At 42.4% G+C, this 23882-nt stretch overlaps 1 protein-coding gene across 2 annotated transcripts in view; it reads right to left on the reverse strand.

Moving 5' to 3' along the window:
• The window catches only part of EIPR1 (EARP complex and GARP complex interacting protein 1), a 59670-nt gene that overhangs the window by 18005 nt on the left and 17783 nt on the right, over positions 1–23882 (reverse strand). For both annotated transcript variants that reach the window (XM_035109920.3, XM_035109919.3), the window contains exons 4-5: positions 9649–9805; positions 1384–1483 (exon numbers count right to left, since the gene is read on the reverse strand). In XM_035109920.3, coding sequence (XP_034965811.1) covers positions 1384–1483; positions 9649–9805 — 257 coding nt within the window. The remainder of the gene's footprint in view (positions 1–1383; positions 1484–9648; positions 9806–23882) is intronic.

A 23882-nucleotide genomic window follows, 5' to 3' on the forward strand; every position in this document is an offset into this window, starting at 1 on the left:
GAACACCTTTAGAGAGGAATATGTAGTAGGAGAAAAGTTTCTACTCTTTGTTTGTGAAGCTAATTTTGAAAAAGAACATGCAGGAGATGCCTGAGGTGACTCATAAATTGGAGCAGGGTGGTAGTGGTTTGGGTAGAACGTCCAATGACTAGAAGAGAGTCCAATGAGATCAGATCAGATCAAATTTATTGCAGCTATAAGCTCATACAGAGTCCAATGACTAGACAGAGATCTTCACCCATCTTCATGATTAGCTGAGCAGGAATTATGCAGAACAACCAGATGCATGCAAATCACCTTAATTTGCATAATTATTTCATGTCACAAGTCCGCTGTCCATAGCATAGAACCTGCAGCAATGTTTTTTTAATTTTAAAAAATAGTATAATGCCCACAGCTCGACCGACAGAGAAAGCAACTGCCTATGTGCAAACATAGCTAAGGAAAGAGTTAATGTGGACAATGTTTATTTGGAGGAATAGCTCAGCTAATGAAATACATGCGACAGTGATGAATTTCTGTAGCTAAATTCCAGTGAAGTAAATGAGAGAGCCCAAGAATTCAACGCTCAGTAGAAAAATTCCCTTTCTATTAAGTGGTATGACTTGTAACAGACTGGAGAACTTCCCAAAGGAAATGCTTATATTTGATACAGATTGGAATTAAGGAGAAATATGGTAACTTTGAGATTATGAACGAAAGAGACTGCCTAGGACAATGAAAAGCCTAATTAGCATTCAAAGAACCTTAAAGCAAGGCGAGGCAGAGCAGCCCAGGGGGAGCAAGAGGAGAAGGAGGAAATGCTAAGCATGTCTGTAAAAACCTGACACTTCAATCAGACAAGAATGTTGATCACAGCATGCAAACAGACTTTGCTCTAGAAAGAGTTGGCCAACTGTTGGCAAGGGAGACAGTGAGTAGAATATTGGTCAATTCAAGGGAACACTGATGGCAACAGCCAAAAAGGAACCGGCTGGTTGACCAACATGGGGGAGAGGGGAGACGTAGGCCAAAAAGGATGAACAAAGGCTTCACACAGGAAGAATCATGACCGTTCTTCTGCGGGTGTGAATAATGTGCGGTTTCTGAAGATTGTTTCATGGTTGTCGAAAGATTTTCCTCACCAGGTATTAAAACACTTACTTTCCTTTGAAGCAACACAGACACACACACACACACAGAGAGAGAGAGAGAGAGAGAGAGAGAGACAGAGACAGAGAGACAGACAGACAGACAGACAGACAGACAAACAGACAGACACACAGCTGCTTGGAATTCAGTTTAAATATGTTAGCAACTTGCTTATCAATTAAACAAATGTACAGAAAAGTAATGCTCCCACACACAAAATGAGGCCTCGTTGTAATTTGTGACACTCCTTACCACTGCCTTGCTTGAGCTTTCTTGCAAATCCCACAGAAGCAAGTGATTATCAGCCAGAGAAATTAATCTTTTGCCATCTCCCATCGGCTCCCATGCAACACTGCAGGCACAAAAATTCAACAACGTCACTTAAACAATCCAAAACAGGCACACACATGCAAGTCCCTGGGGATGCATTTATAACCTTCCACTTAACTATAATCTGCAGAAGACGTTATCGAGTGGCCCTGTCTTTTTGCAGTTGTTTGGTGCTGCCACTGTGCATCCTGTTGGTGTAATCATAATCATAAACCATTTAATAGATCAAATATCTTACTTAAAAATCTATTTGTCCCACTTTATAGCAAGCACTCTTAAAGCAACTTACAGATGGCCATTGGAATAAAGTAAAAAGCAATGCACTACACCTTAGAGGTATGTGGCACCTGCCAGATGTGCCTGGATTAGACTTCCCCTCACCCCTCACCAATGTTTATGCTGACTGAAGATGATAGGAGTTGGGGTCCAACAGCAATGGGAGGCCCACCCCTCCCTTAAATAACATGAATCCATCACCAGGTAGTGGAACCCGAAACAGACTATCACATCGTTTTCATCCCATGATGGCTTTACTATGATATGCAGAGAAGGTAAAGTAAGCCTTACCCCATTGTGTCAAAGATACTTTTAACTCATATTTGTATTCAGTTACCTGAGCAAAGCCCTTAACTACATGTGATTTGTCTTCATAGTCAATCACTATCAACAATTGGGAGATATTGGAAACAGAAGGTGGAAGAAGCAACAAGGGGTTTTTCTCTCTTGGACTTGTTCCTCAATAACAGGGAGGAATGGATCAACGAAGTGAAAGTACTGGGAACCTTGGGAGGAAGTGATCATGTTCTCTTGGGTTTCATTATTGGGTTTCACAGGCAAGGGAATGCTAAGGGTAATCAGACATGCACTCACTAATGGTTCCTCATCATTCTAGAAAAAAATGACAAGTGGGGTGCCACATTTTGTCTTGGGCCTAAAGGTATTGAGCGGACGCTCATCAAATTTGTAGATGACACCAAACTGGGAGGGGTAGCAATTTCTGCCAGAGAAGGCAGAAATTGGGATTCAATATGACCTTAACAGATTGGAGAACTGAGCCCAAACTGAATGAATTTCAATAGGGACAAATTTAAGAACCAGCTACACAAATATAAGATGTGGGACACCTGGCTTGCCAATTGTACATGTGAAAAGGATCTATCTAGGGGTCTTAGTAGACCACAAACTTAACATGAATCAACAGTGTGGTGCAGCTATATGTGGTTAATGCTATTCTAAGCTGCATCAACCGAAGTATAGTGTCCTGATACTGCTCTATTTTGCCTTGGTCAGACCACACCTAGAGTACTTTGTCCAATTCTGGGCACCACAATTTAAGAAGGATATTGACAAGCTGGAAGGTGTGCAGATGAAGGCAACCAAGATGATAAAGGGCATGGAAACCAAGCCTTATGAGGAACAGTTGAGGGAATTGGGTATGCTTAACCTGGAAAAGAATATATGATAGCCATCTTGAAATATCTAAAGCAGGCACCCCCAAACTTCAGCCCTCCAGATGTTTTGGACTACAATTCCCATCATCCCTGACCACTGGTCCTCTTAGCTAGGGATCATGGGAGTTGTAGGCCAAAACATCTGGAGGGCCGCAGTTTGGGGGTGCCTGATCTAAAGGGTTGTTGTGTGGAATGTGGAGCAAGCTTGTTTTCTCCTGCTCTGGAGGCTAGGACCCGAATCAATGGATTCAAGTTAAAAGAAAGGAGATTCCGACTAAACTTTCTGATAGTAAGAGGTGTTCGAAAGTAGAACTGTCACCCTTGGGAGGTGATGGACTCTCCTTCCAGAGGTTTTTAAGCAGAGGTTGGATGGTCATCTGTCATGGGTGCTTCAGTTGAGATTTCTGCATTGCGGGGGGTTGAACCAGATGACCCTCGGGGGTCCATTCCAACGCTACAATTTTTTTTATTTGAAGGAGAAAGAGTCTCTGAATAATTAAGGGCTTGCTGCCTTAGTTTCATCTCAAGAAAAGAAACTGTTATATTCATTGGCAATGCAAAGTAACAAAAAACACTCAAGGGATTTGTGTTAGACATCTGATTCCTGGCCTATTTTTATAAGACTGCTGATTTATATATTCACAACCCTATACTGTTTTTTTTAAAAAAAAATTTTTTAAAAAGTTGAGAGAGACAAGCAAAGCAGTAGTGCCCAAATGAGGAACTATTTTATGAACTATTTAGGTCAGCAACTACCCACTTTAAGTGTCAACCTTCCTCCTGAGCACTTAGAAAATATCTTTCGCATATGTTTCCATTTACAATTGTTTAACACCTATTGAAGAAGTGTGATCCCTTGCTCAGCGATATTATGCATATGAAAACAAGTATTTTTGTTTCCAATCCAAGACAGGGTTTGTTTGATATCACCACTGGGAGGTGAGCTAAACATCTAGAAATATATTTTCAAATTGTCTGGAATTTAGGCTGCAATTCTATGCACGATTAACTGGAAGTACGTCCTACTAAACTCAATAGGACTTAGTTCTCAGCAAACATGCATGTGATTGCAGTGTCAGGCTCCAAGTATCGGAAGAATGGTAAAAAGAAAAGAAAAAAGATTTTGCTCTAATGATTTACCGATATTGGAATCCTTTTTCAAAAGCCATTTCTTTGGGTGCTAATTCTAACTGCCTTTCACTTACATTAAGATATCTTTAAACTTTTCAAAAAGTGAACATTATCATTGGCATTTCTGATTTTCAATGAGCTGTAAGAAGGTGTTAGTATCCTAACAGAAAGGGTGCTAATTAGAAATAAGTATAACTCAACGAACCCACCTTGAGAACATCTAACAGTATTCAATCGGTCCTTGCGAGATGGACATTTTATTTCATTACTAATTCATTTTATTGGATCTCATAGCTCACTCTTTTATAGATGTGATTGTAGCAATCCTTCAGGATTTATGGTGAAAATGAAGGTTACCGTTCTTCCCCACCCCCCTTAAATAAAATAATTCCCCTATACCAGTCTCCTGTTCTTGTAAATTATGGTACTGTAATGGTGAAGACCAAAGTCTGCAATGCATGCTATGAACTGCTGGCAGCCAAGTGACAATTTTGTTTAAAAAGAAGCATAGTGCCCCAAACAGACTGATTTTTAACCTCTTATCATGAAAGGTTCGTGTTTTTTGTTTTAATCTTCAGCAAGCTCCTTGCTCCTAACCATGTTTCAAGAACTTTAAAAGCCTGCATCAAGCTGAGAAAACTTTTTACCTTAACTAATGGTTGAAGATGTGTCAATTACCTACTCTTGCTGTAGAAATGTTACAGCCAAGCAGAGCCTACCCAGCTGTTAGGTATGGTAAGGCCGCTGCTTCAGGCGACAGAAACTCTACAAACATCATGCCCACATGTGCTCCACTGCCTCCACCACCAGTGGCAGAGATGCGCCGCCAGCAGCGCCGATTTGGGGCAAGATTTCACCTGAAATCATACAAGAGCTTGCGGAACACACAATACCTAATGAGATTTGGGGAATCACCACGATCTTGCCCCAAATCAGTGCTGATGGCGGTGGCATTCTCTGCCAGCAGTGGGTGTGGCAGGGCGTGCAGCAGCGGCAGAGCAGGTGGCGGTGGCAGGAGTAGGTAGGTGGTGGTAACTAGCCTAAAAGGAACTACATACTTGAATTGTGGTCCCTGGGTAGAACTAGCCATATTCAAAGCTGGCTTTAGGTTCATGTGACAATGCTTCACAATTCTCCCTCTCTCCCAATGTATGTGTGCGTGTTGCTGTTGGTCTATTCAGCAGACAGCTTCTGATTGTGCATAGAGTACCAGAATGATATACCTTCCTAAACAAAAAAAACCCTATTAACACAAATTTCTGGCATTTCCCTCTATGTTGTGTTAAATAATCAGGGACTGAGTTAACTTTGTTAGCTATAATTCTTTAGGTTCCACACGTGGAACATGGACATATTGATAAGAAGCATTTCAGGTCAATTCCTACCTAAAACACAATGAACATTTATTGAAAGCCAGATACAGGTCCAAATCATTCATTTATTCTGTGAGCAGATGCACCCCATATTTGAAAATGTAACACAATGTGCCTGGCACTTTATAGAATGTTCCTAGGAGCTTACAATCTGAAATTGGACACATAGGAAACAACAGAGGAAGTGGAGAAAGAGTGGGGTATGGCGAAGCAAGCAGAGAAAGGAGGCAAAGATAAAGCCAAGGCTACATGCCCACTCAACAGGCTGGAACAGCAGAAAGCAGTGGCGCTTGTTGATTTTGCTGCAACAGATTAAGACTTCCATGGCACCCTGAAGATTGGCAAACAGTGTAAGCTTTCATGGGTCAGAAAGTGGGCATCTGGCAAAGCTTATGTCACAGTGTTTGTCAGTGTTTAAGGTCCCACAAGACCATTGTTGCTGCATCTTTTTTTTAAGCATCAATTTTATTGAAATTTATTTTCATTATATAATACCTCAGGTTACAAACACTCACTTCCGGTTACAAACTCCGCTAACCTGGAAGAGTTACCTCGAGTTGGGAACTTTGCCCCACACCTCTAGTTAAGAACAGTTTCAGGTTAAGAACAGACCTCCGGAACAAATTAAGTTTGTAACTAGAGGTACCACTGCATATATATATGTGTGTGTGTGTGTGTGTGTGTGTGTGTGTGTGTGTGTGTGTGTGTGTGTAAACTAAGCTAATGTAAACAAAAAAAACCTAACAGGATGTGGTGACCCACTGGTCATATTGTTTGGAAATGTTACAGACTTGGTCTTATCTGTTTATATGGAACTGGTAATACACTTGTTAACAGTCACTTTTATCTTAAGGTAAAGGTAAAGGGACCCCTGACGGTTAGGTCCAGTCGCGAACGACTCTGGGGTTGTGGCGTTCATCTTGCTTTACTGGCCGAGGGAGCTGGCGTATAGCTTCTGGGTCATGTGGCTAGCATGACTAAGCCATTTCTGGCGAATCAGAGCAGCATAGCCGTTTACCTTCCCGCTGGAGCAGTACCTATTTATCTACTTGCACTTTGACGTGCTTTCGAACTGCTAGGTTGGCAGGAGCTGGGACCGAGCAACAGAAGCTCATCCCATCATGGGGATTCGAACCGCCGACCTTCTGATCGGCAAGCCCTAGGCTCTGTGGTTTAGACCACAGTGCCACCCACGTCCCTTACCTTTATCTTATTTATTTATTAAATTGATATACTGTCCTTCATCCAAAGATCACAGGGTGGATCGCAACATAAAAATACAAAACAAAACCAACAAAATATTAAAACAGAACAAACCAACACATGCATATTTGGGGGAAATGGGCACACCCACATTAGAAGACTGGATAGTAAGAGTCTAGGAGATAGTCCATGTAGTAAAAGATAATGCTATACCAGTGCAAGGAAGCGGACAACTGGATAACCAGTTTTGTGATGGACTGGTCAACTGGTGGAACAAGACTCTCAAGAAATAAAACCCCAGCAATATATATATGGGGTGGCAAGAATACATAGAGGAATTATACCAGAAAGATATGGAGGTCTCGGACACCCCAGGTAGTGTGGTTGCTGACCTTGAGCCAGACATCCTGGAGAGTGAAGTCAAATGGGCCTTAGAAAGCACTGCTAATAACAAGGCCAATGGAAGTGATGATATTCCAGCTGAACTATTTAAAATTTTAAAAGATGATGCTGTTAAGGTGCTACACCCAATATGCCAGCAAGTTTGGAAAACTCAGCAATGGCCAGAGGATTGGAGAAGATCAGTCTACATCCCAATCCCAAAGAAGGGCAGTGCCAAAGAATGCTCCAACTACCGCACAATTGCGCTCATTTCACACGCTAGCAAGGTTATGCTTAAAATTCTACAAGGCAGGCTTAGGCACTATGTGGACCGAGAACTCCCAGAAGTGCAAGCTGGATTTCGAAGGGGCAGAGGAACCAGAGACCAAATAGCAAACATGCGCTGGATTATGGAGAAAGCTAGAGAGTTCCAGAAAAACATCTACTTCTGCTTCATTGACTATGCAAAAGCCTTTGACTGTGTCGACCATAGCAAACTATGGCAAGTTCTTAAAGAAATGGGAGTGCCTGATCACCTCATCTGTCTCCTGAGAAATCTGAGAAGCTACAGTTAGAACTGGATATGGAACAACTGATTGGTTCAAAATTGGGAAAGGAGTACGACAAGGTTGTATATTGTCTCCCTGCTTATTTAACTTATATGCAGAATTCATCATGCGAAAGGCTGGACTAGATGAATCCCAAGCCAGAATTAAGATTGCCGGAAGAAATATCAACAACCTCAGATATGCAGATGACACAACCTTGATGGCAGAAAGTGAGGAGGAATTAAAGAACCTTTTAATGAGGGTGAAAGAGGAGAGCGCAAAATATGGTCTGAAGTTCAACATCAAAAAAACCAAGATCATGGCCACTGGTCCTATCACCCCCTGGCAAATAGAAGGGGAAGAAATGGAGGCAGTGAGAGATTTTACTTTCTTGGGCTCCTTGATCACTGCAGATGGTGACAGCAGTCATGAAATTAAAAGACGCCTGCTTCTTGGGAGAAAAGCAATGACAAACCTAGACAGCATCTTAAAAAGCAGAGACATCACCTTGCCGACAAAGGTCCGTATAGTTAAAGCTATGGTTTTCCCAGTAGTGATGTATGGAAGTGAGAGCTGGACCATAAAGAAGGCTGATCGCCGAAGAATTGATGCTTTTGAATTATGGTGCTGGGGGAGACTCTTGAGAGTCCCATGGACTGCAAGAAGATCAAACCTATCCATTCTTAAGGAAATCAGCCCTGAGTGCTCACTGGAAGGACAGATCCTGAAGCTGAGGCTCCAATACTTTGGCCACCTCATGAGAAGAGAAGACTCCCTGGAAAAGACCCTGATGTTGGGAAAGATTGAAGGCACAAGGAGAAGGGGATGACAGAGGATGAGATGGTTGGACAGTGTTCTCGAAGCTACCAACATGAGTTTGACCAAACTGCGGGAGGCAGTGGAAGACAGGAGTGCCTGGTGTGCTCTGGTCCATGGGGTCACGAAGAGTCGGACATGACTAAACAACAACAACAACACACACACACACACACACATATATATATATACACAAACACACACACACACACACACACACACACACACATATATATACACAGTCGTACCTCGGAAGTCAAACAGAATCTATTCTGGAAGTCCGTTCGACTTCCAAAACGTTCAGAAACCAAAGCGTGACTTCTGATTGACTGTCGGAAGCTCCTGCAGCCAATTGGAAGCCGCACTGGATGTTGGGCTTCCGAAAATCGTTCGAAAACCAGAACAGTCACTTCTGGGTTTCGATTGTTCGGGAGCCGATTTGTTTGAGAGTCAAGGCGTTCGAGATCCAAGGTACGACTGTCCTTAAAGCTACATTTTTTTAATACTAGCAGCCTGGTGTTGCCTGGGAGTTTTAAGAAAACCCCAAAACCAGTGCAGTTTTGAAATGTTCCATCCACCATCTTCATTCAAAAAAGACCCAGCTGTATCCAAACATAGATGAAAACCTGATCCTTGATTTCAGGAACCGGCATGCAAAATTTGGTTACCAGGTGTTAACAGTCCTATCTTGCCAGTACACAAACATATAAAAGGGGGGGGGTGTCTTCATCAATAATGCTGTAAACACACATCAGTCATCATTAAATAATTAGAAGGAAATGTGAAAAGCTTTCTCTGATAATACTCCGCTATCAGTTCTTGATAGGAAAGTATCCACTTTTTTTGCGATAAACTGCACAATAAAATAAAATCTCAACTTCAGGGTAGACCAAACGTAGGAGGGACAGTTAGAACCTAAACAAAGATCAAAACAGAATTTCCAAATTATAGAGAATGTGACTGAACAGCTAGCATTAGTTGGTGTGCAGATGAACATACATACATGTACAAAAAGAAAGGCACGGCAGAACTGCAGAAAGATAGTTGCACCAAGGTTAAGTTTGGAGGACTAATGCTTACAATCCCTGATGCTGTTTGGAATGAATCTTTTTTGTTTCCCCCCAGAAAGCCCCAGAAGAAGTCAGTATGCATGATTTTTCAGGAGTGTGTATATTTAAAATGTGGAAAACCAAAACTTACTATAAACCTGCATTGAACTGAATAGGTCTATCCTTCACATTCCCCCCCCCCCTTCCTGAGAGTATAAAATATGCAGAATCCTACCCGGCCATATTGCCATGGGCCGTGTTGTCAAGGTGACAGAGTAGCTCCAGGGTTTGAGCGTTGCTTGATGAATCATCAGGGGATTCATGACTGCCTGATTCCAATTCCTTCGGCATCCTCCAAACAGCCGCACATGTCATGACTTTACTGTCTGAAGCTAAGGAACAGAGGATAATGTCAACAGATCACAGTATGGGGAGATGGAGGGGGGGGGAAGGAAAGGCATTCTGGAATATGGTTCATCAGTATTTTCATAACCATAAGCGAGTCACGGCACATCTGCCATTTTAAATATTTAAATAATCCTACTGAACTTTATTCTGACGATATGGCACACAGGCAAAATGATGGGTTACAAAGGAAGCAAGCAGTTTAACACAGAGCCCACAATTAGCATAGATTTAACTTGGATTTCTTCACATTTTAAAGCCAAACATTCGGTGGATAACGCAATCCCCCTCAGACGTACTTTTCCAGGGCTGCTTCCCATATGTCCATTTCAATTAATATTGGAAATTACAGCAAGCCGTTGCTAAGAGTACCATTTTTCACCTTAATGCAGGCACAGTTTTTAAGGTCTCCCTCTCTGGCTTTGCTGGGTTGCCTTTAATTTGCATGTGTGGCACTAAATCACCTCCTCTGCAGAGAACGACATTTTTAAAGCCCTATACTTTTAGAAATCGCCTGCTTCAGTCCTTTCAGCAGAAAGTCTGAACAATCCAATCTCGGAGTCCCTGTTTTATTGGCTCCCCAAAGCATTTCAAGCCCAAGGCCATTGCCAGTTCCAGAATTTCCAGGAACTACCTAAGAAAGGCACAGAATGGAAAACTATTGACATGCTTACAAGTGCTCAAAGACCCTTGTTGCTCCGTGACTTTGACTCTCCAGGTGTTGTTGGACTCCACCTCCCATCAGCCCCAGTCAGCATGGCCAATAGTCAGGTGATGTTAGTTGTAATCCAAAATCATATGGCAGGCCACAGGTTCCCCTTCTGTAGTGTAATGGCTATTGGAGGTACGGTAATCCCCCCAAAAAAACTCCTGCTTCGTGGAAGTTGCGGAAAGCTCTCGCACACCACATTGAATAAATGAAACTGACCAACCCCAAGAACAATGAGTGCTATCCAACCAAGTCAGAGGGTGTCCTCCAAGTATGACTCCATATATAATTATCACCCCATATATGATTAACATGGAATATCCCCCAATATGAATACAAGTATCACCAGTTCATATCAGGCATTGGCAAACTCGGCCCTCCAGATGTTTTGAGACTACAACTCCCATCATCCCTAGCTAACAGGACCAGTGGTAAGGGATGATGGGAGTTGTAGTCCCCAAACATCTAGAGGGCCGAGTTTGCCTATGCCTGCCCGATATCATCTACGCTAAATTTATACCATTGCAGAATCAGTGACAAATTTATTGCCATCCTGATCTAGCAATGTTTCAAACACTCACTAAGCCAGATTTCAAAAGGTTATACAATAGCACAATGACAATGTGTTTACTATGTTCATATGTTTTTTCCTCCCTTTGTATTTATTTATTTATTCATTCTCCTGATTGTTTGGCTTCTGCTGTTTAGTGTTGGGTGTACTTTTGAAGCACCACAAGTTATTCTGCAATCAGTGGGCATGTACACATTGAAATATGGAAAAATTTTAATAAAAACTTTATGCTTAACAAAAGGCTACGCGAGGATAGGGTTTTATTTTAATCGTCTCTACAGCACTTTCCAGAAGAACTGATAGACCTAAGCAGTTGGGAGAGATGGGCACAAAAGCAGGGAAGATAAATATCAGGACTGATTTTACATTTATGATGGAGTTACAAACTCCATCATAAATGTAAAACGCAATTTTAGAACCTACTTCTAAACATGAGCCTAGAATGTGGATATAGGCTAAGAACTCTGCTTAAACACAGAACCTGTATTAGGCACTGAAAGTTGTAGCATTAGCATACAAGTGTTTTATAACATTATTTTTTACAACAACCTTATGAGGTAGGTTAAGGTGGGGACGACGACAGTGAATTACTCAAGGCTCTCCAATGAACCCCCGTGGCCAAAACGGAATCTCTACATTATGGAAGTCCAATCCTATTGATTGAGCTACTCTATCCATCTGAATGTAAGCGAAACCAATAATCCATTGAGGTTCTCTGCAAAAGAGTGCATATTTGGGGAGTATGTGACCCTCCAAAGATTGTTGGGAGCACCAACAATGGTCAAAGATGATGGGAGTTATAGTACAACATCTGGAAAGCCACAGGTTCCCCATCCCTATGAGAGAGAATGCACAGAAGCATCCCTGTATCGTAATGTGGAAAACTAAGGAGAGGGGGGTGCAGAAGATTGACAGAAATAAGCGCCGTTTAATTTTGCAGAATCCGAATACTAAATGTACTCAACTAACAACGTAGGTAAAACAACACTAATAAATGAAGTCTAAGGTTGCTAAGTATATCTGCTTCTTTGATAGAAGAAAATTAACTACTTCAGTTTCAGACAAACATTTCCTTATTACCTAGTTCAAGAGGGAAACATGAATAAATATTACCTGCTATTGTATGGTACAACAGATTTCTTGGCTTAAACATAGTTTAGAATCTTTGACTATTATTATACACTGGCAGATAAGACCCAGGGTAGATTTCTGTCAGCAGATCACTAACATTGGGTGGAATTGAGCTACCACTACTTACTAACTAACTAACTAATTTTCTATACATCCCTTCATCCAAGAATCACAGAGCGGTTTACAATATAAAGACACAAATATATGTAACACTAGCTGGCCCTGCCACGCGTTGCTGTGGCTCATCCGTGTGATTCCCCCCACCCTGTGCCGATCCAAGATGTATCCTGCCCCCTCCTCCCCCCCGGCTTATCCCTGTGATTGCCCCCCACCCTGTCCCGACCCATGACGTATCATGCCCCCTCTTCCCCCCCACCCCCCAGCTCATCCCTGTGACTGGTCCCACCGTGTCCTGATCTATCCCGTCCCCTCCCCCCCCCCAAACCCTCACCCAGGCGGCTCAGTACCTCCATTCGGCCTAGTCTGTAAAGGCTTCGGCCTAGTATGTAAACGGGAGCCGAGGTGCTGTTGAGAGGGAATGTTTTATAGGTGCAGTACCAGTGTAGCCGCCGCTAGAGGGTGCTGGTTTGCAACCTGGTTCTTTTCCCAGCATGCATTTTTGTCTGAGTGGTGTGTTTTGAAACACGGGGTTTGGGGTTTTTTTCATGGCACAGGTGTGACATCTGTCTTAGCAAACTTTCCTATAGCCTTCGGACATTCGCATGTGATGTTGTGTCAAAATTTCACCTCAATCGGTCAAGCGGTTTTGTTGAACATTGGAGACAAAGGAACATATAGATAGTAAAATACTGCCATAGTGTTTTTCTAACCCCATTAAGAAACCTGTCCTAGGTTAAGAGTCCAGTTAGTGCCCATGTGCTCTCAAAAGAGAAATCCAGCAGACAATTCTGCTAATGGGAAAAGGAAGTGGTTTTTAGCCATTCCACCCAGCACCCTCCAAAATCAACTCTGCAGATGAGGGACTCTCCAGAAGGAGGAGGAAGGTGGCAAGGCAAATGGGCAAGGAACTCTGTACCTGGCCTAGGAATGACCAGTGTGTTGGGAAAACAAGATTCCGTGCAAATGTAATAAACCAGGCTTCCTCAACCTCAGCCCTGCAGATGTTTTTGGTCTACAGCTCCCATGATCCCTAGCTAGCAGGACCAGTGGTCAGGGATGATGGGAATTGTAGTCTCAAAACATCTGGAGGGCCGAGGTTGACGAAGCCTGTAATAAACTGACCAATTTTTTGTTTCTTTGCTATCACTACAGGCCAAGCTAAGGTTTGGAAGCACTGAAGACTGCCCCCCTTCAAAAGGGGGGGAACTAATTGGAGACTGGCTAGACAGATCTCTCACTTTCAAAGTACAATAACTGCTAATTATATCAAGACCGTGCATATTTGCAGGCACAAGACAGTCTGTTGAGTAGGAAGGTATCAGGTTTTCGCATCTTGCAAACCTGGCTGACATTCCTTGGAGTCTAGCAAGCAGTCCTCCCTCTCCACTGAGAGGCTGTGATGTGATGCATCTCTGTCCCGTCTGTGTGCCCAAAATACATTAGGAGCTTATTTTCTGGTCTCAGCCTATGTTGCTGTTTTTAGAGGCATTCTTTACACGTTTTTTTTCTGAATTTCCATCTTGTGGAATGCTCTGATTTTTTCAGTGTTATGACATCTTGCAGTAAGGCCACAGAGTCTCAAACTAGGGGCATGGAGCCCTACAAATAGAGATACTTCTCCTGTGAGAAGGAAAAGACTGGGCACATACCTGTGTGTACCTATTGAGAAAAGCTCAGAAAAGACGGTTCCCCCAAACAGTCCAATAAGACCTGGGGGTGCTCAGTTGGCATGGAACGCAAACTAACTTTTAGGGGGAATGAAATACCCCAGAAAATCAAACGACAGGCCTACTAGAATCCTGAAAGAAAGAAACCAAAATTCAACTGGACATGACCAAGTTTTTGGGTATACTTAAATAGCTCTTTGGATTATTGTCCCTATACATTTAGCCCCATAATATTTGTTAACCTTTGAAATTCAGAAGCCACTCTTTCTAGAACCTTTTCCTCAAACAATACTAGTAAGACGAAACAAAATTTTAAAATTCCTTCCAGTAGCACTTTGCAGACCAACTAAGTTTGTCATTGGTATGAGCTTTTGTGTGCATGCACACGTCTTCAGATACACTGAAACAGAAGTCACCAGACCCTTATTTATAGTGAGAGGGTGGGGAGGGGTATTACTCAGAAGGGTGGTGGGAATGGGTGATTGGCTGATAGGTGTGGTAAACCTGTTGACGTCTGTTAACGACTGCAGTTGGTCTTACAGGAAAAAGCAAGGGGTGAGATGGCTAAAAATAGCTTTATCATGTGCAATGAGATAAGAATCCAATGTCTCTATTCAGACCAGGTCTCTCCATGGTTCTAAGTTTGGTAATAAGTTGCAATTCGGCAACTTCTCTTTCCAGACTATTTCTGAAATTCTTTTGTAATAAGACAGCTACTTTGAGATCTTGTATAGAATGTCCTGGGAGATTGAAGTGTTCTCCTACTGGTTTCTCTGTCTTGTGATTCCTGATGTCAGATTTATGTCCATTTATCCTTTGGCGTAGGGTTTGGCCTGTTTGTCCGATATAGAGGTCTGAAGGGCACTGTTGGCATCTGAGTAATATCCCTCACCACCCTCTCACTATATATAGTCATACCTCGGGTTAAGTACGCTTCAGGTTGAATACTTTCAGGTTCAGTACTCTGCGGACCCAGAAGTGTTTACTTCCGGGTTCCGCTGCGCGCGCATGCACAAAATCGTTCTGCGCACTTCGTGCATGCGCAGAAGCGCTCTATTGGCGCTTTGTGCACGTGTGCTATCGCCGCTCAGGTTAAATACTTTGCACCCCAGAACCAATTAAGTACTTAACCCGAGGTGCCACTGTAAATGTTATTTTTTTTCATCTACAATACTGTCTTATTTATTTTATAGTACATTACATCGATTACTGCCTTCATTTTATGGATCAATGCTCTCGTTAAACAGTAAAATTCATGTTTTAGGGGGTGTTTTTCATCGTCTGGAACGGATTAATCCACTTTACATTACTTTCAATGGGAAAGTTCGCTTCAGGTTAAGTACGCTTCAGGTTAAGTACGGACTTCCGGAACCAATTAAGTACTTAACCTGAGGTACCACTGTATAAGGTTCTGGTGACTTCTGTTTCAGTGTATCTGAAGAAGTGTGCATGCACACGAAAGCTCATACCTATGACAAACTTAGTTGGTCTCTAAGGTGCTACTGGAAGTAATTTTTTTATTTTGTTTCGACTGCGGCAGACCAACACGGCTACCTACCTGTAACCTGTACCAGTAGCGAATGCGTTCAGAAAGTCCTCAGTGCCATGCTTTAAGTTAGTCAAGACTAAACTTGCTCTAGTAATTTCAATGGGAATGTGTCAAAACTAACTTTAGATGGCCCAGGCCTATACATTTCCTAGGACAGTTTTCTAGCTTTGCCACACCATAGCTGCCAAGTTATCCCTTTTTTAAAGGGATTTTCCCTTATGCTGAATAGGCTTCCTCACGAGAAAAGGGAAAACTTGGCAGCTATGTGCCACACTTATAAATTGTTATCCAAAATGTTGCCAGGAGAGCTAACTTGGCTACACAAGGTTTTATTTTAATCGTCTCTACAGCACTTTCCAGAAGAACTGAGAGACCTAAGTAGTTGAGTGGCCTTTGATCAGTTGGGAGAGATGGGCTGATAGAAACCAACTCCTAGAGGCCGAGGTCCCTTTGGCCCCCCTAAAAAAAATATTTGAGGGGCTGGGCCTCGCCAAAGTTGATGGGCATTGCCTTTCAAATGGTGCGCATGCAACATCTCATGTGATTGATTTTGCAGGGTGGAGCTTACCAGCCCCCACCTTCCAAAATTTTATTCAAGTTGGCACTCCTAGATAGGCCTGGGTCCTTGAGAGAAAATATGAAGCAAATCAAAGTTTTTGTGTTTTTTAAGCGTGAAACCACCCTTACTAACCACCCACACTCACCTAATGTAACCACAACTTTGGTGCCATCTGTTATATTCTTCAAACCAAATGATTAAGCACACTGACATCTTGTTGGCAACATACGTTACTGAATGCTCTCTCATGCATGCCATAATCTACCCTTTGAAGGAGTTGCCTGTTACTAACCCTTGGAGTTTTAGAAACTAAGACGTTCTACAACTCCTAAAAAGCTCATAACGTATTTTCATTGCCCGTTACAGAGATGAACCCTTTATTTTTCGTCACTTACAAATCTGAAGTTAAGGGGACGATTAAATCCTCGCACGCGGTACTTCCTTCTTATTACTCACTCCTTTTGCAGGTGCAGTTTACTCAGAACTGCAGCAATGGAATGCTCGATATACAGAAGTCAGCACATATCAATCTGGCCAAGTCACTGAAACTCCAGCTGATGTACTGTAACTTGCTTAGAAAACAACATATAGGGTTGAATTCAATGTAGCGCTAAGGAGAACCTTCTGTCAGTGCAAGCATTTATGTTTGCTCAATGGAATGATAACCCCACCCCCAGCCAGGTCTGTCTTAAGCGTATCTGGCGCCCTGGCGCCGTGGTGTGAAGATCCCTCCGGCGCCCCCCCCCGCCCCGTTTCACAGTGCGTCTGTCTGGCGGGCGCAGCACAGCTGCCACGGGCACAGCAGCGCGGCACCCCCCTGGCGGCCCGGCACCCTGGCGCATTGCGCCACCCAGCCTTGCCTTAGAGCCGGCCCTGCCCCCAGCCGCCAAAGCTCTGTTCTAAAGATTCTCCCAACAATGCCCTGGTCATCGCTACTGGGATGGAGTAGTTGAATCTGCCCCATGATTTCATTTTTGTTCGTCTTTTCTACAGCTGCAGGACAGTAAGCTGAAGGCATGTGTACATATTATTTAATAGATTTGCAAATTACACAGGTACATGTGTGGTATATCTATTTGTAAGTCATTGAAAATTATTTCAAATTGCGCCTATTAAAAGCTGCCACTTTTAGCCCTTTTGTTTAAAAATACAATCTATGAACAACGCAGTCCAAATATTTTATACCAACGGTGTTCAACTTCACACAGGGTGAGAAAACAGTTCTATGGTTTAGATCAGTGGTAGACCTTTGAGGTTGGTCTGCCAGACTGTTTTGGATAAACGGCGCCCACCTTTCCCATGCCTGATGTCATATGACATCAGGTGTGAGAAATTTCAAGGCAGAATTCAAAAAGACTTCAAGCTGAAACTACAAATAATCTTCCTTTGAAACTTTACGCCACGGCTGCCATGACATCATACGATCCCACCCACTTGTCAAAGTACCCTGTGGAGGGTTGGTGGCTTCTGGATCCAACCCTCCAGCCAGAGACCCTGGTTTGGATCATATGAGGGGTGAAGATGCATATCTTTTAATGCGGATTTTGTTTGACTTGTGATAAAGACAACTGCTGTGCAGACCTTGAAATGCAGAGCACATGGCTGATATTTGTGCCACTAGAACCTTTCTAAGTTTTATTACGTTATTTGAATACTATTGTGGAAAAGGGAAATTTTGATATATAATATGTTTGCCTTCCCACAGCCAATAATCAATTTCTTCCCGTTTCCAATAAAAAGGAGATTCCATCTCTTTTCAAGGAATGGTCCCTATGAGGTATGGGGTTTGGTGATTTACATACTATTTGCATTTCCGTGAAAGTTGGATGGCTGGAAATCATTTTGTACTGTGGTACTTTATCTGTTGTGTTTGAAATAACACAATATAGAAGACTGTAGGCATTACAAATTTCTGCAGTTCTATTTTTTTATTTAAAAAAAAAGAGGAAGGAAAAAACAGAGGCTAGAAAGGGAATGCATCAAACATATGTCACATCTGTGTGAGAATAGAAGATTGCTATGAGTTCTTGTAAAGAGACTTATGTACCTATGGGTAAAATGAACAAAAAAAAATACGTTGGTCATCCTTTAATTGCATTCCCAAGTGTTTTTAACCCCAACCAAAGCTGCTGTCTGCAGAAATCCACGCTGGAGCTAGCTGAGCCAAGGCTTCAGTGGCTGACAGGACTTGCTCTTTGATGCGCTCAGGTGGTACAAAGCCAGCTGGCTGCCATTACTCTGTTGCCCTGGGAACCACAATTGAAGTGTACTTCTAAATCTGCACAGGAGGTACTTCTGCACCATTGCCGCAGCAGCTCTCGCTGTGCAAAGTTAAAGTCGCGTAGCTGCTATAGCTGCAGCCCAGCTGGTGCCCATTAATGTTCCCTGTATGACAGGAGCAAGCAGCTAGTCTTAGATGCCTCATTTTTTCCCCCACTGACAAAACAGAAGGATTTATCATTCTTATTAATGGAGATGAAACACACTTTGCCTGTTTGAATAGGAGGGAGCTCCAAAGGTATAGCACTTTTGAAAGACAACTTTACCACCTTGCTACCTTTTGGTTCTGGCTTGCCATCATTAAGGTCCAAAATGCATCATTTTTTGAAACCAACAAGTTCAGGGGCCACTGAACTTACTGCCAAAGTAGGGTGTGAAGATCAAGGGGATAATTTTAAAATACATCCCTGCTTGGTTGATACAATATAACTTATACTCAGTAGAAATTCTTAGAATTCGCTTTCATGAATATGAAACTATTTGCAGTTGTCCTTCCCTGTAGATCAGACTATTACAAGTGGTTTCCTTGGATTTCAAATTACACTTGATCCACCAGAATTTGTTCATCTGGACTCCTCTCCACCTTTTAAGAACTCACATGGCTACATGTAGTGTTAGCTTGGCAATGCAGTGCAGATCCACACATAGATTAGGGCATGTCCTGCAACTACAGTCGTACCTTGGAAGTCAAATGGAATCCGTTCCGGAAGTCTGTTCGACTTCCAAAATGTTCAGAAACCAAATCGCGGCTTCTGATTGGCTGCTGGACATTCGGGTTCCAAAAGAACGTTCACAAACCGCAACACTCACTTTCAGGTTTGCGGCGTTCAGAAGCCAAAACGTCCGAGCTCCAGGGCGTTCAGGATTCAAGGTACGACTGTACTTGTTTTGGAGCAGAGGCTATATAAAGGTGAAGGGACCCCTGACCCGTTAGGTCCAGTCACGGATGCCTCTGGGGTTGCAGCGCTCATCTTGCTTTACTGGCCAAGGGAGCCAGCGTACAGCTGTTTACCTTCCCGCCAGAGCGGTACCTATTTATCTACTTGCACTTCTATCTAGACTGTATCAATTGTCTACTAAATACTGCTTTAAGGTTTAAGAAAGTCCATATAATGTTGAGCTACTCTCTGATCCTGTGGAGTTCACTAGTGGGCAACACGAGAACCCTCTCACAACTGCAAAGAGGTAGATCTTACAACGCTAGAAGGATAAATTCCCACCAACTGTTGTGCCGTGGACTGAATACTTTACTGTCCTGTCTGTATTTTGGGGAATACAAGCAGTTGTGGGCACTCCTTTATTGGAGGGTTTTAGTAGAGGCTTTTTGAACAAGAAATGGAAATTTGTCATGAATGCTTTGGTTGACATTCCCTGCATTGCAGAAAGTTGGGACTGGATGGCCCTTGGGGGCCCCTTGCAGCTCTATCATTCTGTGATTTTGTGATGCCAGACAGAAGAAGGAAAGCTATCTGACTAAAGAACTAGGGATATCTTCATTGGTTCTGATAGGAAATCTCTGCGTATGAAGGCAACAGGGATGTGGAGAAGGGATGTTTGTGCAAGAGGAACAGGTTGTAATTTTCAATGAGTGCTTCAAGTGGATTGTGTTGATGTGGAAAGGAAAGAAGTAACAGAGCACTTTAAATATGATTGGAAATCAACTTTATCTCAATGTAGTGTTGGTGAACTTATTGTGTAACATGCAGCTACAAGACTTCTCAAGTCTCCTTGCCAGTGTATGTAGTACAAAGCCAAAGTTTGAAAGAGCCAAAGTTTGAAAAAGTGTGTTCGTGGTTAAAGCTTAGACAGTTAAGTGTGACTGATCTTAATCTAGTTACAGGTAGGTAGCCGTGTTGGTCTGAGTCGAAACAAAATAAAAAAAATTCCTTCAGTAGCACCTTAAAGACCAACTAAGTTTTTATTTTGGTATGAGCTTTCGTGTGCATGCACACTTCATCAGATACACTGAGATACATCTGTGTTTATTGCCAGCTTATCGCCTCCCAGGTGACAGCAAAGTAGCAACAGCCATTTCTTTTCATCTGCATCAAACCAGGATTTGCAGGGTGGCAGGCAAAGGGGGGGGGGGTCTGGAAGAAGGTGACTTATAAAGACTTTTTCTGGACTACAACTTAAAGTTGAAGTTCCTGGAGATTGGAGGTATTTGTGGAAGCAACAAGAAGTTTTTCAAGACCAAGAGATTTTCATGAATAGCTAGATATAGAATTGGTATTTTGTATTATATGATAGTTTGAATTTTAGTTGGAACTGTAAATTCATGTATTGAATTGTGTTGTGATGCCCATAAAGGACAAATGTTTCTTCATTTCAAGTACTGTAATTGTTTGTATGTTTGGTGTACTGAGAATACCCATAGGAAAATGTAAATCCATATGTAGGGTTGGTGCATCACCAAAAAGCCATTGCTGACTATTGTGATTGCTGAAGTTGTAACATTTTTTTCAGAAGTAGGCCTGAAGGTTTCCCCATGTGTTTTATGTCTTTGAATGGATCAGATTTTTGTGAAATCCAAAATTTGAAATAGGTCAACTGGTAACCATATTTCTTTACCTGTTACGTGTGTGCCAATCTTCTCTATTGATCCAATGGTTTCAGGAGAAGCACCATGTGAAGCAAGTTAACAGTAACACAGAAATTTATGCTTTGATTAAGCAGGAATCACTGCATATGTGTAAGGAAGTCTGTATGTGCTATATAGAGTCAAAGTAGTTAATTTGTACAAATGCCCCTACTGGAATTGTTTTAACGAATTGGTTTCTGGACTTGAAATCTCGGGGCTATAGAAAAATTCTAATTGGATTTAGCTTTCGGATTGGAGAAAGCGAACCCAAAGTGCAATTAGCTTTTTCATGCCCCTTTGGAAAGTGGGGAAGTGATTTACCCTTGAGTGCAGATCATGGCAAGGTAAAAACCTCCCACAATGGTTGGCAAGGGTGAAAACATTTCTCTCAGGATATGTCAACATCTGCACCAAATCAGGACGTTGGTGATGATTGATAAAAGCCCTTTAACAGGGATCCATTAAAGGGGTGTTGTTGATGAATAACAAATAGATGGGGTCCAGAAGACTAATTTGACACAGGGCACAAAACAAAGCTGAAGCAAGAAAACTTCATGCTTCCTTATGAATAAAACTTCTTGCTGAGTGCAAAGCATAGATGATCATGTTTATAGCAAGGGAGAATACTTCGCCCAAGGTTCTTAAAAGTCCATAAATGATTAAGAAGAATCTCATATTGGAATCCATGAGGTTGGCCTCCTCAAATTAGTTGAATCAAAGAAGCCTTAAAAGGGGGGGGGTTATTAATTTCCCTCTCAGTAATTCTCTGTATTGTATTGCTATGTTGTGGTATTCAATGCTTGTAAAGGTATGTTTTGTACATAAGTCCAATAGGTAGATTGATAATTTTGATAAGGTGTTATCATAATCCTTGAAAAGTTTATGATCAAAGAAAGGGGGACTGATAAGAATTAGAGACCCCAGGTGTATATTTTTATTATTTTAATAATGTTTCAACTTTAATTGCATATAACCTTTTAGAATGTATTAGGTTTGATTTTTGTGTGTTCCACCTGCTCCTACGCTGCATTCCATCTCTTCTTATCTACCCCTGAAAGTGGTACAAATGGCAGGATATTTCAGCTATCCTTGAAACTATCCAAGACCCAGGAAGAGGATTTTACGATGTTCTTCCCTCAGTGAAGGCTAGGTTGCCATGGTAACGCCAGATATCCGAGACCTAAAATGGTCAAATGGTCTGGGCACATTGGGGCCACACCAAGGTGATGGGGGGCGGGGGGAAAAAATACCAGTATGGAGCCATGTGTACTTTACTTCCTGACATATGTGAAGATGTTTTATGACTCTTTGCTTGCTGTGTTTGAACTATAATATAAGCTTTTGTTCTGAAGTGCCATGGGGCAGACATTCTCAACTGGTATGTTGAGTAGAGTGAGCTCTGTCCTATTGTAATAGCTATAATAAATGCTGGGTCCCTAGATCTGGATGCTGGACATGGAAATAGTTTCCCTGGTTCTGTGGTTTATTCAAAAGGTGTTTGTTCCTCGCCTGGGTAATGAACAAGGTGGTATAGAGGTGAATTCTTACCACAAAGCCAACACGCTAAAATCACTCCATAACTAAAAACAGCACATTGAAAGAGATTTATATTCATAAGATTTCTGTGTAAGGGCAAACTCAATTCATCATGATCCAATGACCTCCCCGAAAACAATGCCTTTAAAATACACCACTAACCAGGTAGCTACAGAGCTAAACAGGTTTCCTGGGAAGGGGAGGTTCCAGAGTCTGAGAGCAATTAATGAGCAGCCATGGATGTGGTCTGGAAAAGCTCCCAATTCCCACCCCCACCCCCCGCTGCTATTCTTTTTCTGCAGAAAACTTCCAGTTTCCAAAGACGCATTGTTTCATAAAATTAATTAGTGCAAATAAACTAGGTAGCTTCAAAGTTTTAATTTCCTTTAATTTTTTTTAAAATAATTATAGCCCTGCTCATGTTCCATCTATGCATTCCATCAACCTATGGCAAAAAAAACAGGATAGCGACTGAGTTCAGCCTCCCATGCATTCGCTGGCCTGCTCCCAATCTCCATGCATTCCACAGAAAGCGAGAATGAGCTGTACATACCCAGGGTCTTTACTCTCACTTAGCAACCCTGCTGCAACCAGTGTTTCTGATTGTACATACAGTGGCATGAATACAGAGCCTGTCCTCCCTTTCTGCTGGACATGCTGATGATGGAGCAGGACCAGTGGCATGCCACCCCCCCACGCTGCCACATCTTGATTGAATACATGCAGAGAAAGAGACAAAGGGATTATACTCAGGAAATGTCTGTATGTCCAGTGTACTGCCCCTTTGAGCATTATGCTCAAATAAGTATGGAATTTCAGTGCCTTCCTTTCTTTTTCTTAAAAATGTAAATAGCACCAGGGGCAGCAGCCTACAAATTATTGTTAGCTTACCTCCCCACTCTCGGAGTGGGAAGTTGTGAGGGTGCTGGGTTGGAGGCCACAGCTCAACGGCATCCCCCCAACCTTTCCTCAATGAGAAGGGCTAGGGGGCAAAATGATGGGATGGCACCCTAGGCGCCATCAATCAGCAGCATCCAATCCTCACTCACTCACCTTTCCTTCTCTGGACCGGAAAAGGCTGGCAAGGTGTGGTCCATCCATTTGGCTTGCATGGTCAAAACTCTTTTCAGGTGCCAGGAAAAAACAACAACTCCACTTTCCTCTCAATTTTGGAAATGGGTCAGGTGATGGGGAAAACAAACGTGGGGAAATTTCCCGTAAACTCCAGGATAAAAATGCTCATACCCAAGATAAAAGCCCCCACCCCACCCCCCTTCCCAGGGAGAGGTTGGTAACAGAGTAAGGCCTTGGATGAGGCTGTAAGTAGTGTCTCTAAACTCATATTTGCACGGCAAAGTTTT

Source organism: Zootoca vivipara, chromosome 3, assembly GCF_965207765.1.
Source record: "Zootoca vivipara chromosome 3, rZooViv2.hap1.1, whole genome shotgun sequence".
Lineage (NCBI taxonomy): Eukaryota > Metazoa > Chordata > Lepidosauria > Squamata > Lacertidae > Zootoca > Zootoca vivipara.